Source organism: Ascaphus truei, chromosome 3 (assembly GCF_040206685.1).
Source record: "Ascaphus truei isolate aAscTru1 chromosome 3, aAscTru1.hap1, whole genome shotgun sequence".
In the NCBI taxonomy this organism is placed as follows: Eukaryota; Metazoa; Chordata; class Amphibia; order Anura; family Ascaphidae; genus Ascaphus; species Ascaphus truei.
This window is the reverse complement of record NC_134485.1, coordinates 334,687,435-334,706,695: the sequence shown is the minus strand read 5'-3', so window position 1 is coordinate 334,706,695 and position 19,261 is coordinate 334,687,435. Positions and strand designations below refer to the sequence as shown.

The following is a 19,261-nucleotide window of genomic DNA, read 5'->3' as shown; positions in this document are numbered from 1 at the left end:
CAATTAATAAATAAATCTAAATAAATAAATAAATAAATAAAGACATGAAGAGAAATAAATATATACTGTACAGTATATACACTGTATATATATATATATATATATATATATATATATATATATATATATATATATATATATATATATATATATATATATATATATATATATATATATACAGTATACATATATACACTGTGTATATATACTGTATATATATATATATATATATATATATATATATATATACATACTGTATGTGAGTGAAAAGAGAAAAAAGTAACCCGTATGGGAGCACTCAGGTATGCAATTGATATATTTGTTTATTTATTTGACACAGTGCAAAAAGGGATGAATAAACAGTACATGATTTAAAAACACTTAAAAAAGAGGCATGGACCCTTAAACACTAATGAACAGCACTAGGGAACGACACACACTGTCAACCCTAAACATGAAAAGGATAGTGACTCAAAAAACACTAGGGAGAATCAAAGTGAATCACAATACAGTAGGTTACTGGGTTTAAAGGCACCTACAGTATACAACGCTAAGGATAATGCACACTACAATACCAAAAAGTATTTTAACCAAGCAAGTAAACCAAAATCAATATATACTGTAAGTAACAACCAGAAAAGACAATTTAAAACCAAACTAACCCTTACAATACCAAGGATTACATCTATCTAATTGTAAAAAACCTTATACAGTACATTATACACAGCATTGTTTAAAAACCCCTTCCCCCCTAATGTTTGTGTTAAGCAGATTACACTGAAGGGAGAGAGATATAAAGGCCTAAAGCCCCTTCCCCCCCTAATGTTTCTGTTAAATAGATTACACTGAAGGGAGAGAGATATAAAGGCCTAAAGCCCCTTCCCCCCTAATGTTTCTGTTAAACAGATTACAGTACATTGAAGGGAGAGAGATTTTACAGAAACACACATTAGGGGGGAGGGGGCTTTAAACAGATTACAGTACATTGAAGGGAGAGAGATGTTTCTGTTACCAGTAAATCTCCCTCCCTGCATTGCTAACCACCCTCACCCCCTACCCACATACCGTTAACCCCCCCCCCCATCCTGGCCATGGCCCCTCCGCTTCTGCAAAACAGACACAAAAATTAAAACATACAAAGTAATGTCCCCTAACCCCTTAATCACCATAGCGGTTATTAACCGCTACAGTCATGAAGGGGTTAACCCACCCTCACCCACCCACCACTCGGGATGCCTACATACCCTCCCACACTAACCCCCCCCCCACCCGTGAGGCCTAACCACCCAATCAGTTCCCACAAGGGAGGCCTACCCACATACCGTTGGGGAAACACCCCACCCCCACCCCAGTACCCACAATAAAAACAGTACAATCACCCACAATAAACAGCATTCTATTTATTAAATACATTACCCACCCCCTGTGCCCCCCCCCCCCCATAAATACAAGATTTATTCTTTTACATTCAGGGTCCATAACGCAGCCCCACGCTAGTCCCCGGTGGGCTGGCAGGGCACCTGGACAGACCTACAGTTTACCAGCAGCATTCCACAGGTTCTGGAGGCCTGCTGGTGGATCCTGCCAGCACCATGGCGCCCAGGTGGTCTCCTTGGGTCACCGTGAGCCTCAATTGGGTCCACACGGTAGGCCCAAGGATGTCTGGGAGCCCCGGGTCAAACCCACAGGTGTCTGCGGGGCCTCGGGTGGTTCCCATGGGGGTCTGGGGAACTCACGGGTGCTCACTACGGGTCCGCGGTGCCCCCACAGAAGTGGGACCACACATCATCATCCCCGCACCTACGGCTCGGAGGTGCCCCCACAGAAGTGGGACCACACATCGTCATGCCCGCAGACTACGGGTCCGCGGTGCCCCCACAGAAGTGGGACCACACATCATCATCCCCGCATGTGTCACCCGTGGAACCACCAGCCTGCTACCCTTTAGGATACCCGAGGATTCCCCGCGGGTGGTCTCCAGAGGTCCCACGCAAAACCACGGAAGTAACCCTGAATGTAAAAAAAATAAACCTGGCCAATACATTCAATACATACACCCTCCCCCCCAACACCTACAGTACAATAATGTGCAAAATAACTATTATCCAGATATGGATAATAGATTAATTGCCCATTATTAAAAACATTAACTAGCATATACAAATAAATAAAGTACTACTGACCTCATCAATACGAAGTGTCCGATGCCAGCGCCTTCCTTCTCTTGCCCACACAAAACATAGCCAAAACCAAGCCAATACATTGCAATTACATTCAGATATCAATTAACCCCTTAAACACCTTATCGGATAATAACCGCAAAGGTAATTAAGGGGTTAAGCCACACAGGCACGATACCCACCCTTCACCCATGAATTTGTACTGTGGCTTCATCATGCAACTATATATATATATACTGTATATATATACATACAGAGAGACAGAGAGAAAGAGAGAGAGAGAGATATATACAGTATATATATATACACACGTTATATACACACCCATGATAAACCAAATATACAGTACAAATAAATGTAGAAGGGTTATCAAAACCATACTGTTCTACAACCAAACACTTCTCCATACAGATACTACATTAAAATCAATTTCCTTTAAAAATCCTAACTGATCTCACAATCTACTGTACTGTATATGATCACAAACCAATGAAAAAAAAGTCACATTCCAAAATGCATAAAATCTATGCACCATACTGTATACATTCTGCAAATTAATCAAACGTAAACAAAAATCAGTTAGCAATCATTATTTACACCCCTAAACATTTCACACTCAATCAAGAACAATGAGACCATTAACAGATTCACGCCTAGAGCAGAACAATTAAGCCTTTGAAAAAATATAAGTACCGACAAAAATACAACCTTTACAGTACAGTACAACCAAGGCTATCTATCCCTGACCTTCCTCAAACACACAATACAATACCAAGGAATAATACATCTATCTAATTTTAAAATACTTTAAACTCACAAAATAATTAAAAACACATCTAATCCAGCTTTTAAAACATCATCATTTCTTACCCTGAATGTATACTGTACTGTATATCTCTCTAGACATATATATTGTACATACATACATACAGTGGCAAGAAATGATATACCACAAAAAAATAAAAATACACAGGTTAAAAAACCTTTTGAAAAAATTAACAAGTTAAATAAAATACATTTCTTTACTGTAGTTCACTTACCATTACTTGCCCCCACCGACTCCCGTTGCCCAGCTTACTCACGAACCAATCCACGATCAGGAACCCATAAAATAATAAACCATTGAAAATAATAAACATTAAACTAAAAATCCAAACCAATCCACGGGTCTTCTACTTGTAATACACCTTCATCTGTATTCTTCTTTCTTCTATCTCCTTCCGGGCGGGGCAGGGCGTGGTCTTCTTTCCATCATCGGCCACGCCCTTGTCTTTTTCCTTCTCCGGAGGTCCTTCCTCCGCGGCGTCTGGCTGCAAAATGAGACGACATAGGCTTTTAAAGGCCTATGACGTCACATTTTGCGTCATGGTTCCCACGGTCCTGATTGGACCGTGAAAACCATGTGTGTTGGCCGATAATAAAAAAATGATGACGTCACTTAAAGGGAATGAAAGCACAGCCAATCAGAATGGCTTTGCTTCAATTGCCTTTAAGATGACGTCATGAAAAGGCACATGGCCGTGCACACATGGTACTAGAGCCAATCAGAGCGTGGGAACTTTATGCCTACTCTGATTGGCTCTGGTATACCATGTGTCAGGGGCTTGGGGGAGAAAGGATGTGACGTCAATAAGGATAAAGTTCCCACGCTCTGATTGGCTACCGTACCACGTGACAGGTTTTCATTGACGTCACATCCTTTCTCCCCCAAGCCCCTGACACATGGTATACCAGAGCCAATCAGAGTAGGGATAAAGTTCCCACGCTCTGATTGGCTACCGTACCACGTGACAGGTTTTCATTGACGTCACATCCTTTCTCCCCCAAGCCCCTGACACATGGTATACCAGAGCCAATCAGAGTAGGCATAAAGTTCCCACGCTCTGATTGGCTCTAGTACCATGTGTGCACGGCCATGTGCCTTTTCATGACGTCATCTTAAAGGCAATTGAAGCAAAGCCATTCTGATTGGCTGTGCTTTCATTCCCTTTAAGTGACGTCATCATTTTTTTATTATCGGCCAACACACATGGTTTTCACGGTCCAATCAGGACCGTGGGAACCATGACGCAAAATGTGACGTCATAGGCCTTTAAAAGCCTATGTCGTCTCATTTTGCAGCCAGACGCCGCGGAGGAAGGACCTCCGGAGAAGGAAAAAGACAAGGGCGTGGCCGATGATGGAAAGAAGACCACGCCCTGCCCCGCCCGGAAGGAGATAGAAGAAAGAAGAATACAGATGAAGGTGTATTACAAGTAGAAGACCCGTGGATTGGTTTGGATTTTTAGTTTAATGTTTATTATTTTCAATGGTTTATTATTTTATGGGTTCCTGATCGTGGATTGGTTCGTGAGTAAGCTGGGCAACGGGAGTCGGTGGGGGCAAGTAATGGTAAGTGAACTACAGTAAAGAAATGTATTTTATTTAACTTGTTAATTTTTTCAAAAGGTTTTTTAACCTGTGTATTTTTATTTTTTTGTGGTATATCATTTCTTGCCACTGTATGTATGTATGTACAATATATATGTCTAGAGAGATATACAGTACAGTATACATTCAGGGTAAGAAATGATGATGTTTTAAAAGCTGGATTAGATGTGTTTTTAATTATTTTGTGAGTTTAAAGTATTTTAAAATTAGATAGATGTATTATTCCTTGGTATTGTATTGTGTGTTTGAGGAAGGTCAGGGATAGATAGCCTTGGTTGTACTGTACTGTAAAGGTTGTATTTTTGTCGGTACTTATATTTTTTCAAAGGCTTAATTGTTCTGCTCTAGGCGTGAATCTGTTAATGGTCTCATTGTTCTTGATTGAGTGTGAAATGTTTAGGGGTGTAAATAATGATTGCTAACTGATTTTTGTTTACGTTTGATTAATTTGCAGAATGTATACAGTATGGTGCATAGATTTTATGCATTTTGGAATGTGACTTTTTTTTCATTGGTTTGTGATCATATACAGTACAGTAGATTGTGAGATCAGTTAGGATTTTTAAAGGAAATTGATTTTAATGTAGTATCTGTATGGAGAAGTGTTTGGTTGTAGAACAGTATGGTTTTGATAACCCTTCTACATTTATTTGTACTGTATATTTGGTTTATCATGGGTGTGTATATAACGTGTGTATATATATATACTGTATATATCTCTCTCTCTCTCTTTCTCTCTGTCTCTCTGTATGTATATATATACAGTATATATATATATAGTTGCATGATGAAGCCACAGTACAAATTCATGGGTGAAGGGTGGGTATCGTGCCTGTGTGGCTTAACCCCTTAATTACCTTTGCGGTTATTATCCGATAAGGTGTTTAAGGGGTTAATTGATATCTGAATGTAATTGCAATGTATTGGCTTGGTTTTGGCTATGTTTTGTGTGGGCAAGAGAAGGAAGGCGCTGGCATCGGACACTTCGTATTGATGAGGTCAGTAGTACTTTATTTATTTGTATATGCTAGTTAATGTTTTTAATAATGGGCAATTAATCTATTATCCATATCTGGATAATAGTTATTTTGCACATTATTGTACTGTAGGTGTTGGGGGGGAGGGTGTATGTATTGAATGTATTGGCCAGGTTTATTTTTTTTACATTCAGGGTTACTTCCGTGGTTTTGCGTGGGACCTCTGGAGACCACCCGCGGGGAATCCTCGGGTATCCTAAAGGGTAGCAGGCTGGTGGTTCCACGGGTGACACATGCGGGGATGATGATGTGTGGTCCCACTTCTGTGGGGGCACCGCGGACCCGTAGTCTGCGGGCATGACGATGTGTGGTCCCACTTCTGTGGGGGCACCTCCGAGCCGTAGGTGCGGGGATGATGATGTGTGGTCCCACTTCTGTGGGGGCACCGCGGACCCGTAGTGAGCACCCGTGAGTTCCCCAGACCCCCATGGGAACCACCCGAGGCCCCGCAGACACCTGTGGGTTTGACCCGGGGCTCCCAGACATCCTTGGGCCTACCGTGTGGACCCAATTGAGGCTCACGGTGACCCAAGGAGACCACCTGGGCGCCATGGTGCTGGCAGGATCCACCAGCAGGCCTCCAGAACCTGTGGAATGCTGCTGGTAAACTGTAGGTCTGTCCAGGTGCCCTGCCAGCCCACCGGGGACTAGCGTGGGGCTGCGTTATGGACCCTGAATGTAAAAGAATAAATCTTGTATTTATGGGGGGGGGGGGGCACAGGGGGTGGGTAATGTATTTAATAAATAGAATGCTGTTTATTGTGGGTGATTGTACTGTTTTTATTGTGGGTACTGGGGTGGGGGTGGGGTGTTTCCCCAACGGTATGTGGGTAGGCCTCCCTTGTGGGTAGTTAGTGGGTGAGGGTTGAGGGTGGTTAGGCCTCACGGGGTGGGGGGTTAGAGTGGGAGGGTATGTACAGTAGGCGTCCCAAGTGGTGGGTGAGGGCGGGTTAACCCCTTCATGACTGTAGCGGTTAATAACCGCTATGGTGATTAAGGGGTTAGGGGACATTACTTTGAAAGTGTTATTTTTTTTCTCTGTTTTACTGTACAGCAGCGGAGGTTGCCATGGGTAGTGGGTAGTGTATTGAATGTATTTATTGGTTATTATGCGTTAACCCCTTCATTACCTTAGCGGCTATACGCTATGCTAATGAAGCCTCGTTTCTGAACTTTTAATAATATTGTGCAGGAGCAGGGGGTCCCCTGAGATTAGATTTCTGTCTCAGGGAACCCCCTGCTCACTCTACAATATTATTAAAAAGACAGAAATGCTGCTTCTTTACCATAGCGCATAGCCGCTAAGCTAAAGAATGATTCTTTAATGATGTGTGTGTTTTATTCACAGTGTAGATGTTCTCCGGAGCTGAAGCGCACAGGTTTCAGGTCTGGGGACCCCGTGCCCCCCGAGATACAGGCCCCTTTAGGGGGTGCCGGTATCCCTCTGCTCTGCTTGGTTTACAGGCCGCGATCACGTGATCGGACCTTTAAACCAAGCAGAGGGCTACCGGCACCCCCTAAAGGGGCCTGTATCTCGGGGGGCACGGGGTCCCCAGACCTAAAACCTGTGCGGTTCAGCTCCAGAGACCCCCTGCACATCTACACTATCAATAAAAATGTATTTCCAATGTATTTATTGTCATTTATTTATTTATTTTTTGGCGGCTGCTGTGTGTGATTATTTTTTATTGTGTTTAGCGGGGGTGGGTGACGGGGTTTATAAATGTGAGTTTATAAATAAAATAAAGAATATTATTTATAGGGGCCTTAGAACAGAAGTTCCCACGCCAATTGCGCGCTCATTGCTCTTTTGTTACAATGTTGCTGGTCTTGCGGGTTTGCAGTCTGGCAGCAAAAAGCAGTTTGTAGTACTGTGTGTGAGATAAAGTAACCAGTTCTTTTATTGCTGAAGTCGCCACTAAAAACTTTTATTTACAAATACAGTACAAAAACCGTGCAACACACAACAACATTCAGTATCCTTTGTTTAAGTACAGCAGGTACTATAGGGTAAAACATGTACTGTACAGTACAGCACAACATTACAGTATGGTCTCACTGAAAGTCCTCCCCATTTTCCAGCCATGGCCGATGCCTTGCATGGCGCAAAACGCCATTAATGCAGTCTCTAACGCCTCTCATTACAGGATCTGTAACAGGGTAATAGCGCTGCATTTCTTCCACAATCTTTTTCCTTAAATTGGCAGGAAGGGCATTTTTTTGGCGATTCCCATCATAGTTCACTTTGAACACCCACTCGCAGTACAATGTGTAGGGAACATGGTGTTTAAATATGATCAAGGCATACTTGTGTGGTATACCAGCACTCCTCACCCTATACTTCTCCCTCAGCACCGGTGTCAGATCGCACAGGGAGATGTCGGGCACTGTTTGTATGCGAGCGGGTGTAGGAAGTCTTTTGGGAGCGGGTGTACTTGAGGCGATGGGCAATGGTAGGGTGTCTGGGAGGAAGCTTTCCTCCGGTAGTGGTCGCCGGGTTGTCTCCTGGCGTGGTCTAGATGGGGTTGTCATGTCCTCCTCAATAGCATAGTACACTGTATCTTCTGGTGGAGGGTGTGTGCTTGGTGATGGAAGGGGGTCGAAGGTACCATGCATCACATCCATGTCACCCCCCTGCTCCAGCGTCGGGGAAACAGGGGCATTAACACCGAGCAAATAATGTATGCCCGCTATGTCTGCCTCTATCTTGTCCATCCGTTGATCCATCCGTTGCTCCATATGTAGCATCCGTTGATCCAGCCGTTGCTCCATATGTAGCACCGACTCCAGAAGCAGATCTAGCTTTGCCAGCACACTAGAATTCCCGGGGAGATCCACACTTAGCCCATTCAGGATCCGGTCCAACGAGCTGCTTGTGCATGGCATCTGGAGATCTGGGGGGATGGGTGCAACGGAGGATGAGATGGGGGTTCCCTGGAGAGAAGCGGCATCGATGGAGAGTGGAAGAGGTGACCTGGGGATGCCCGGTACAGGAGAAGCTGCAGCGTGGTGGAAGAGGGATGGAGAAGGTGACCGCTGGATTTCCGGGAGAGAAGCAGAGTCGTCCAAGAGCAAAGGAGACAGTGACCCGTTGATTTCAGAGGCAGCAGCATCTTCAGATGGAACCGGAGAAGATGGGGGTGGAGAAGCCGGGCTGAAGATTTCCGGGACAGCTACAGCAGAGTCGTCGAAGTTTATGGGAGCAAGTGGTCTGCGGATTCGGTGAGTTGGCTGCCATGCGTCTTGCGAACCGAGCACAGTACCGTATTTCTTCTTCACATAATAAGGCTGACGTGTTTTAAAAGCCTTAGCCTTTGGGGTCAGCAGAAGGTTTTCTTTGTTGGCCTTAGCCTGTCGCTTTGCCTTTGGCTTGGGAACGGTAACTGCCTTTCTTTTTTTCAGTGTGGCAGGCACAGCAGAGGTGAGATGATTCTTTCGTCCATAGAACCGGGGATGCTCCATGTAAGCGGGAGACACAATGCAGTATCTGGACAATGCCTCAGATAAAGATCAGCAAGTGGTGGGCTATGCAACGTGTACAACCTTTTATGCATGGTGGCCAGGTACAGGTGTTGAAAGTGGGTGGTCTGTTATGTGAGTCATTAACATATAAATACACCATCCATTTTGTGGATTCACTGCACATTGAATACACATCGACTAAACATCGAATACACATTCTTGTGTTTGTATTTCTTTCTACAGTACTCGCAGCAATGCCTGTTAAGAAGATTTCAAAGGATCTCAGCATGAGAATGAAGGAGATGTACACGAGCGGACAACGAATTGCAGATATCCAGCGCTGGTTAACTGCTTCTGGCCTCGTTGTGCCATCAAGCACTGTGTGCTATCATGCACAAGGAAAAAACAGAGACCGCAAAAAGGCACCAAGGGTAACAAATGCGTAAGTATACTGTATTTATAAAACTTAACCAAAAAAAATATAGAAAACTGTAGTGTACATCTACAGTATACCGTATTTATATAGTATATTTATTATATTACAACAGTATATACTGTAGTGTACTGTATGTGTGGTCAATTTATATTTTTTGTGCAGCAGTATACACTTTTGGTATATTGCAATTCATCTGACAACGGAATATACAGTATATGATGTGTATTTATTATGATATAACAACAGTATACCGTATTTATATAGTATATTTATTATATTACAACAGTATATACTGTAGTGTACTGTATGTGTGGTCAATTTATATTTTTTGTGCAGCAGTATACACTTTTGGTATATTGCAATTCATCTGACAACGGAATATACAGTATATGATGTGTATTTATTATGATATAACAACAGTATACCGTATTTATATAGTATATTTATTATATTACAACAGTATATACTGTAGTGTACTGTATGTGTGGTCAATTTATATTTTTTGTGCAGCAGTATACACTTTTGGTATATTGCAATTCATCTGACAACGGAATATACAGTATATGATGTGTATTTATTATGATATAACAACAGTATACCGTATTTATATAGTATATTTATTATATTACAACAGTATATACTGTAGTGTACTGTATGTGTGGTCAATTTATATTTTTTGTGCAGCAGTATACACTTTTGGTATATTGCAATTCATCTGACAACGGAATATTTATATAGTATATTTATATTACAACAGTACTGTATACTGTATATTTTGTCTATTTATATTTATAGTACAGCAGTATACATTTTTTGTATATTTATATTTACTGTATATTACAACATTACATGTACAGTATACAGTATACATTTTATATTGCTGCATATTAATAACACAATATAATTTCTTTGCATTGTAGGGAGACTACTCTTCTGGTGGACAGAATAAGTGAGGAGAATGATGAGAGGAGCGCATTAAGGGTTAAAAACACTCTTCAGGAAAACCACAATCTGACTGTATCCGAGAGCAGCATAAAGAAGATGAGACGCAGAATTGGATGGAAATATGGACGTGTGAGGTTAGTAGTGGACAGTACAGGAGGTACTGTACTGTAAAGTAAAAATGTTGTTTTGCAAACTGTACTGCGCTGTGACGCTAACATTTTTTATTCATTGTCATTACAGAGCGTACCCCATGATACGGGACGCAAACAAAATCAAAAGAGTGCTCCAGGCCCAGGCATGGATCGACAGCGGTGAGACTTTCCAGGATTGCATCTTCACTGATGAGTCTACTGTGTCGCTGGAGAGATTTGCAAGATTTGCGTTCCACAAAAAAGGCCGCATAACTTTGAAGCCACGGCCAAAACACCCTGTGAAGCTGCATGTGTGGGGTGCCATCTCTAGGCGTGGACCGGGATGCATTGTCGTCTTTGAAGGTACAATTTCTCAAATATAATGCCGCCTAATGCACTGTACTTGACTAGTGTTGCCTTACCGTATGCACTGTACTGTACTATTGAGCACTTTTCTTTTCTTGCTATAGGAATCATGAATAAAGATTTCTTCCAAGACAACATTGTGCCCGTGATAGTGCGATACATCACACAAGACTTTCCCAATGGTCATCGCTTTTACCAGGACAATGATCCCAAGCACACCGCGTCGACGGCGCATATCCTTGAGCGCGGCATCAACTGGGTGAAGACGCCAGCGGAGTAAGTGTAGTAGACCGTGTCCCATTTATATGTTCCCCACTGTTTTTACTGTGTACTGTATCTCTTAAACTAATTGTCCTTTCTTTCCAATCACAGATCACCAGACTTCAATCCGATCGAAATGGTCTGGCATCAGCTGAAGGACCACATCCGTAAAGTGGCGAAACCCTCCAAGAAGGACGAGTTGTATACAGCCATAATGAGTTTTTGGAACGATGTACTCACCGAGGAACGATGCAATAAATATATAGACCATATTGCCACTGTGTTGCCCATTGTCATCGCGCGCAATGGACAAGCATCAGGAAAGTAGTACAGTGCTGTAGTATTGTACAGTAGGTACACTATGATACAGGTAAGTATGGCACAGATTTTAGCTTTCCCAATAGTCAGAGTTTACAGTAGTTCCAGTATACAGTACAGTAGACTAGTTTGACATACTACAGTAACTGCCTACTAACTGCTCCATTTTTTCTTTCCAGAGAAAGCTGCACCAGCCACCTACTGTACAGTAGGTCTACCATAATACAGTACGCACATACAGTACAGTACAGTAACTGAACAAAGTTTTTGTTTTCTTGTCGTTCCAGGAAAAAGGGTGCACCAGAGGGGAGGGGGGGCCTTGTGTTCGTCAAATCTGCTTGTGCAGTCAAATGTACAGTATATAAACAGCAGTAATGATGTACACAAAACCTCTCCTCTCTCAATGAACTACTGTACCGCAGACACAATGAGGATACTGTTACAGTATGAAGGGAAAAAGAACAGGATGGGTTATTTAACATTACAGTATACTGTGCAATATTTATACTGTATATTTATATATACTGTATTTTTATTCTAAAGGTATTCGAGAATGTACTCTACTAGATGAGGACCTGGTGACTTTCAACACTCTCAGACACACAGAAAGGATTATTTCACATCACTGTATATTTATCCTGTATATTTTCAGTAATTTAGAAGCAGTGGCTGTTCTGAACAGCCCAGGGCCAGTTTAACAAAACAATGGCTTGGATTGGATTAGCCAGACGATTGATGCTTGGCCAGGGAGGGATTAAAAACTCTAAGGGAGGGGGTGGGTGGTGTAGCTGTACTGTAGGATTGTACTGTGTCAGTATTTCCAACGCCAGGTCACCCTAATAATTGCATTAATAAACCCCCAAAGACAAGGCCCAAATATACTAGTACAGTATACAGTACTGTAAAGTATGTATTATTGTGTGTTGATGTTTTGAATTGCTGTTAACTTGAAATGTTTCACCATTGTATTGTACTGTATTTGTAAATAAAAGTATTTTGTGGCGACTTCAGCAATAAAAGAACTGGTTAATTTATCTCACATAAAGTACGTGAATACGACCGCAATCACCATTGTACAGTAAATGGGTGCATAGGATGGAACGACAGGTGCTAAAGGGGTATAAATATGATACTGTATTTATCAGTATTGATCAAAGAGAATTGATCAGAAGGATTCCCCTTATAAAGTATACAGCACTCTATTGTCATTCATACAGTACAGTATACTGTAGTAAAAGGTAGACAACACATGGTCTTGCAGTACAGTATACTGTATTACTAAAAATCTGTCAGGTTGACCAGAATCACTGCGGATATCGGAAAATAATACAATTTTATTAATTCTACGTACTGTATATAAGGGGAATCCTTCTGATCAACTCTCTTTGAACAACACTGATAAATACAGTAATTTATCTCACACTCAGTACTACAAACTGCTTTTTGCTTGCAATAAACTAACAAACAGGGAAGCGCTACTGTATACTGTATGAGTTAGGATCAGGCCCAGCAGCCACTTTATGTTGAAAACCACATATGAAATGAGCATAAATTTGCATGAATAATTACACAAAAATATATAAAATAAATAGCACAAGTCTCTGACAGAGAGAAATTGTCCAGGTGGTGTGGATACAGGTTAATGCCCCTGTCTGATAGGACAGACTCGGGCAAGAATGGCCTGTGAGAGGTGAAAATCCAGAATGGTAGCTGGGATGGAAAGCGCTACCAACTGTGCAGGTATTGAAGTGTGTAGAAATGGGAAGGTGCCGTAGGCATCAAATGTGGAAAGCGCTCACCCAGACTTCATACACTGCGCTTTTTGCTTGCATACTGCAAAGCCGCAAGACCAGCAACATTGTAAAAAAAGAGCAAAAAAAAGAGCAATGAGCGCGAAATTGGCGTGGGAACTTCTGTTCTAGGGCCCCTAGAAATAATATTCTTTATTTTAGTTATAAACTCACATTTATATATAAAGTATATATTTATTTCTCTTCATGTACTGTATTTATTTAGATTTATTTATTAATTGTGGAGCTGCTGTGCGTGAGGGGCCATGGCCAGGATGGGGGGGGGGGGGGGGGGTAACGGTACAGTATGTGGGTAGGGGGTGAGGGTGGTTAGACCTCACAGTACATTATGCACATTGGGCCCCCCTCCTCCCCACATTTACATACTGTACTGTACACTACACGACATCAATGCAGGGAGGGTTTACCAATGCAGGGAGGGTTTACCAATGCAGGTAAGGCTTTAGGCCTTTATATCTCTCTCCCTTCAGTGTAATCTACTTAACAGAAACATTAGGGGGGGAAGGGGCTTTAGGCCTTTATATCTCTCTCCCTTCAGTGTAATCTGCTTAACACAAACATTAGGGGGGAAGGGGCTTTAGGCCTTTATATCTCTCTCCCTTCAGTGTAATCTACTTAACAGAAACATTAGGGGGGGAAGGGGCTTTAGGCCTTTATATCTCTCTCCCTTCAGTGTAATCTGCTTAACACAAACATTAGGGGGGAAGGGGTTTTTAAACAATGCTGTGTATAATGTACTGTATAAGGTTTTTTACAATTAGATAGATGTAATCCTTGGTATTGTAAGGGTTAGTTTGGTTTTAAATTGTCTTTTCTGGTTGTTACTTACAGTATATATTGATTTTGGTTTACTTGCTTGGTTAAAATACTTTTTGGTATTGTAGTGTGCATTATCCTTAGCGTTGTATACTGTAGGTGCCTTTAAACCCAGTAACCTACTGTATTGTGATTCACTTTGATTCTCCCTAGTGTTTTTTGAGTCACTATCCTTTTCATGTTTAGGGTTGACAGTGTGTGTCGTTCCCTAGTGCTGTTCATTAGTGTTTAAGGGTCCATGCCTCTTTTTTAAGTGTTTTTAAATCATGTACTGTTTATTCATCCCTTTTTGCACTGTGTCAAATAAATAAACAAATATATCAATTGCATACCTGAGTGCTCCCATACGGGTTACTTTTTTCTCTTTTCACTCACATACAGTATGTATATATATATATATATATATATATATATATATATATATATATATATATACAGTATATATACACAGTGTATATATGTATACTGTATATATATATATATATATATATATATATATATATATATATATATATATATATATATATATATATATATGTATATATATATATATACAGTGTATATACTGTACAGTATATATTTATTTCTCTTCATGTCTTTATTTATTTATTTATTTAGATTTATTTATTAATTGTGGGGCTGCTGTGCGTGAATTTTTTTTATTGGGGGTGAGGGGGGTGTTTGGCCCTTGGTGTGAGTTTACGACTTGCAGCAGCAGCAGCACAATTAATAAATAAATATAAATAAATAAATAAATAAATGACAATAAATACATTTGAAATACATTTTTATTGATAGTGTACATGTGCAGGGGGTCTCCGGAGCTGAACCGCGGTGGTTTTAGGTCTGGGGACCCCGTGCCCCCCGAGATACAGGCCCCTTTAGGGGGTGCCGGTATCCCTCTGCTCTGCTTGGTTAAACGCAGAGCACTCAGCACTCAGAAACACAGGCCAGACAGATTTAAACACACACACAATAGGGGGAGGTTTTTTTTACATAGCTTGCAGGGAAGCTTAACGCACACACACAATAGGGGGATAGGGGGATAGGGGGAGGTTTTTTTTACATAGATTAGAGAGAAGGCAGGGCGTTTTAAAAGCGAGAATAGGGGGAGGGGGTTTTACATAGATTTTATTTATTTATTTATTTAGATTTATTTATTAATTGTGGGGCTGCTGTGCGTGAATTTTTTTTATTGGGGGTGAGGGGGGTGTTTGGCCCTTGGTGTGAGTTTACGACTTGCAGCAGCAGCAGCACAATTAATAAATAAATATAAATAAATAAATAAATAAATGACAATAAATACATTTGAAATACATTTTTATTGATAGTGTACATGTGCAGGGGGTCTCCGGAGCTGAAGCGCACAGGTTTCAGGTCTGGGGACCCCGTGCCCCCCGAGATACAGGCCCCTTTAGGGGGTGCCGGTATCCCTCTGCTCTGCTTGGTTTACAGGCCGCGATCACGTGATCGGGACCTTTAAACGCAGAGCACTCAGCACTCAGAAACACAGGCCAGACAGATTTAAACACACACACAATAGGGGGAGGTTTTTTTTACATAGCTTGCAGGGAAGCTTAACGCACACACACAATAGGGGGATAGGGGGATAGGGGGAGGTTTTTTTTACATAGATTAGAGAGAAGGCAGGGCGTTTTAAAAGCGAGAATAGGGGGAGGGGGTTTTACATAGATTTTATTTATTTATTTATTTAGATTTATTTATTAATTGTGGGGCTGCTGTGCGTGAATTTTTTTTATTGGGGTTGAGGGGGGTGTTTGGCCCTTGGTGTGAGTTTACGACTTGCAGCAGCAGCAGCACAATTAATAAATAAATATAAATAAATAAATAAATAAATGACAATAAATACATTTGAAATACATTTTTATTGATAGTGTACATGTGCAGGGGGTCTCCGGAGCTGAACCGCGGTGGTTTTAGGTCTGGGGACCCCGTGCCCCCCGAGATACAGGCCCCTTTAGGGGGTGCCGGTATCCCTCTGCTCTGCTTGGTTTACAGGCCGCGATCACGTGATCGGGACCTTTAAACCAAGCAGAGGGCTACCGGCACCCCCTAAAGGGGCCTGTATCTCGGGGGGCACGGGGTCCCCAGACCTAAAACCACCGCGGTTCAGCTCCGGAGACCCCCTGCACATCTACACTATCAATAAAAATGTATTTCCAATGTATTTATTGTCATTTATTTATTTATTTTTTGGCGGCTGCTGTGTGTGTGTATTTTTTTATTGTGGGTAGCGGGAGGGTGGGTGAATGGGGTATTCGCCCCAACGATGGTTGGGGAGGGCTTGCGGGGGGGGGGGGGGGGTGGGGTAGCGGGAGGGCTTAACCCCTTCATGACCGTAGCGGTATTAACTGCTACGATCGTGAAGGGGTTAAGTGCACCCGCAACCCCCCCCCCCTCCCGCAAGTCCTAAACTCACACCAAGGGCCAAATACCCCCCTCACCCATCCCCACTACACACAATAAAGCGGGCACGGTGGGTTAACCCCTTCATTGCCTTAGCGGCTATCCGCTATGGTAATGACGCAGCATTTTCCGTATTTTTAATAATATTGATCAGGAGCAGGGGGGTTCCCTGAGCATTAATTTCTGGCTCAGGGAACCCCCTGCTCACTGTACAATATTATTAAAATACAGAAATGATGCTTCTTTACCATAGCGCATAGACGCTAAGGTAAAGAACGAGTGTTTATTTATACTGTATATTGTATGTGTTTTATTGATAGTGTACATGTGCAGGGGGTCTCCAGAGCAGAAGCGCACAGGTTTCAGGTCTGGGGACCCCGTGCCCCCCGAGATACAGGCCCCTTTAGGGGGTGCCGGTATCCCTCTGCTCTGCTTGGTTTACAGGCCGCGGTCACGTGATCGGGGCTTTTAACGCAGAGCTGGATACCGGCACCCCCTAAAGGGGCCTGTATCTCGGGGGGCACGGGGTCCCCAGACCTAAAACCACCGCGGTTAAGCTCCGGAGACCCCCTGCACATCTACACTATCAATAAAAATGTATTTCAAATAATTTTTAATGTGTGGATGTTTGCGCAGAGAGAGAGCAGCGGATCTCTCTCTGCTGCAAACACATCTCGCCCCCGCCGCCCATACAGTACTGTAGTATCATTTATGTATGTGCATATACAGTACAGTACAGTACTGTATGTTAGGGCTTACAGGGGTTGTTGTTATACAGTATATATATATATATATATATATATATATATATATATATATACTGCATTACAATTCATTATAGGGGACGGCTTCACAGAGAATAGCTCGCAAGCGCCACCATGTGTATTTTGACGGCATTGCAGTATTGTAACCAGCCGGAATAAAAAGCTTAAATTCCTGCCGGAAAATAACGCAATGCACTCTGGCTGAAAAATATCAGAAACCTGAATACACCCGAGTATACCCGAATTCGCGGGACTAGCCGTGCTCGAATAAAGTGTGTCGCCAGTGTATAGGGTGAGTGCATCAGTAAAATCATTTTAAACTTGATATACAATGGGTGGACAAGAGAAGGTGGCCTTTGGGAAACAAGAGGGGGGGAACACAAGGGAGACGAAGTGGCACTGGAATGACTAAGGTGTGATATGGTTACAAGGTGACATCAAGGAAACAAAAGGTGGTATCGGGAAACAGATAGGAATACAGATCGTGGGAAGGAGACAAAATAGCAATGGGACATAAACGAGAGCATGGGGGAGGCCCGCTGGCAGACAGAGAAGACAACCATCTTTTTCCCACTTGCTGAGTTGTCCTGCAAGTAAATCTAGCTACATGACTGTTCCAGACTGAATGACTCTACATGTTAAAGTTGTAGTTCTGTACAAGTTATCAAGATATATTGGACTTTAAATAAAAAGTAAACAAATGTTTTCTTTATCTTTGGTGGATATTACCTAAGTTCTCCATTTACTTCTCCATTTACTTCTCCATTTACTTCTCCATTTAGGTATCAAAGTACTTTTACAAAGGATGTGAATACTAGCGGTGAGAGGCAGTGACCAATATGTGTTAACCAATGTTAGTAACCCGTAGGCGTCAGTAAATAAGAGGAAGAGAATGTTGCACAAACTCACCTGGTTTGGATCAATGCTGTATCTGTGCTTTTCTGCATAGATCATGGCAAGTGACACAGACACAGCATATGCCACAAAAGTCATGGCTATGGTGTCTCCAATAACTTCAGGTATTACTTCCAGGGTTGGGAGTTTGGGTGTTGGAAAACTGTGAAGAAAGAGGTAAATATTAGCAAACAGAGTAGTAACTACCGTATATTCATCAATAGCCGTCACACAAGTACCCAATGTTTACTTGTCAGCTCTCACTAGAAATTGGGCTAGTTTTGTGACATGCACACAAATAGGAAATAAATATTTGAGGGTTATTCTGAGGTGCAGGTCTCCTCCAAGACAGAGATACAAAGTAGAGCTCTACTCACAAGTTCATAATGAAGTTCTCCTTTTAATGTGACAGCCAGGAACAGTGGAAAGAACACTTTTCTTGGCTGTCACATTAGAGGGAGAACTTTGTTATGAACTTGTGAGTAGAGCTCTACTTTGTATCTCTGTCTTAGAGGAGACCTGCACTTTGAAGAAATTGTTTGTCTGTGTTGTGTTGGCTGCACACGCGGGTTTCTCCTTGCCTGAGGCTGTTTCCCTGTTCTTTGGAATTGCACTACACTCTAAATCAACACAAACATCTCGATACATTGATATGAAGAGATGAATAATTCAACTTTTAATAACATTTTAATTTTCTGTGAAAACCAGACTTTAGTGTCTCCACTGGCTCTTACAATCAGAAACTCTATTATTTCCTTTTCTACACAAATCTGCACCTTGACTCACAATGCTGCAAGTGTGAGCCTGATAAAAGATTAACTGTGGTAAATAAAACTGTAAATAGAAGGGAGTTACAGTGTATTGCGTGGCTGAAGGATACAGTAGAGTTGTAGAAAAGAGGAAAACAGGCAAAACAATGCAATGTACAGTAAGTACTCATAGGATCTGCCTCCTATCTATATGCAGTAGTTTTGGTGCTGATA

The 19,261-nt window shown here is 42.0% G+C and overlaps 1 protein-coding gene across 1 annotated transcript in view; it reads right to left on the bottom strand.

The window, feature by feature from the left end:
* Nucleotides 1-19,261, bottom strand: part of LOC142489928 (solute carrier family 26 member 10-like) — a 111,504-nt gene that overhangs the window by 49,871 nt on the left and 42,372 nt on the right. Inside the window, 1 exon segment of the mRNA XM_075591567.1 lies at nucleotides 18,294-18,441. Within this exon segment, the coding sequence (XP_075447682.1) occupies nucleotides 18,294-18,441 (148 nt within the window).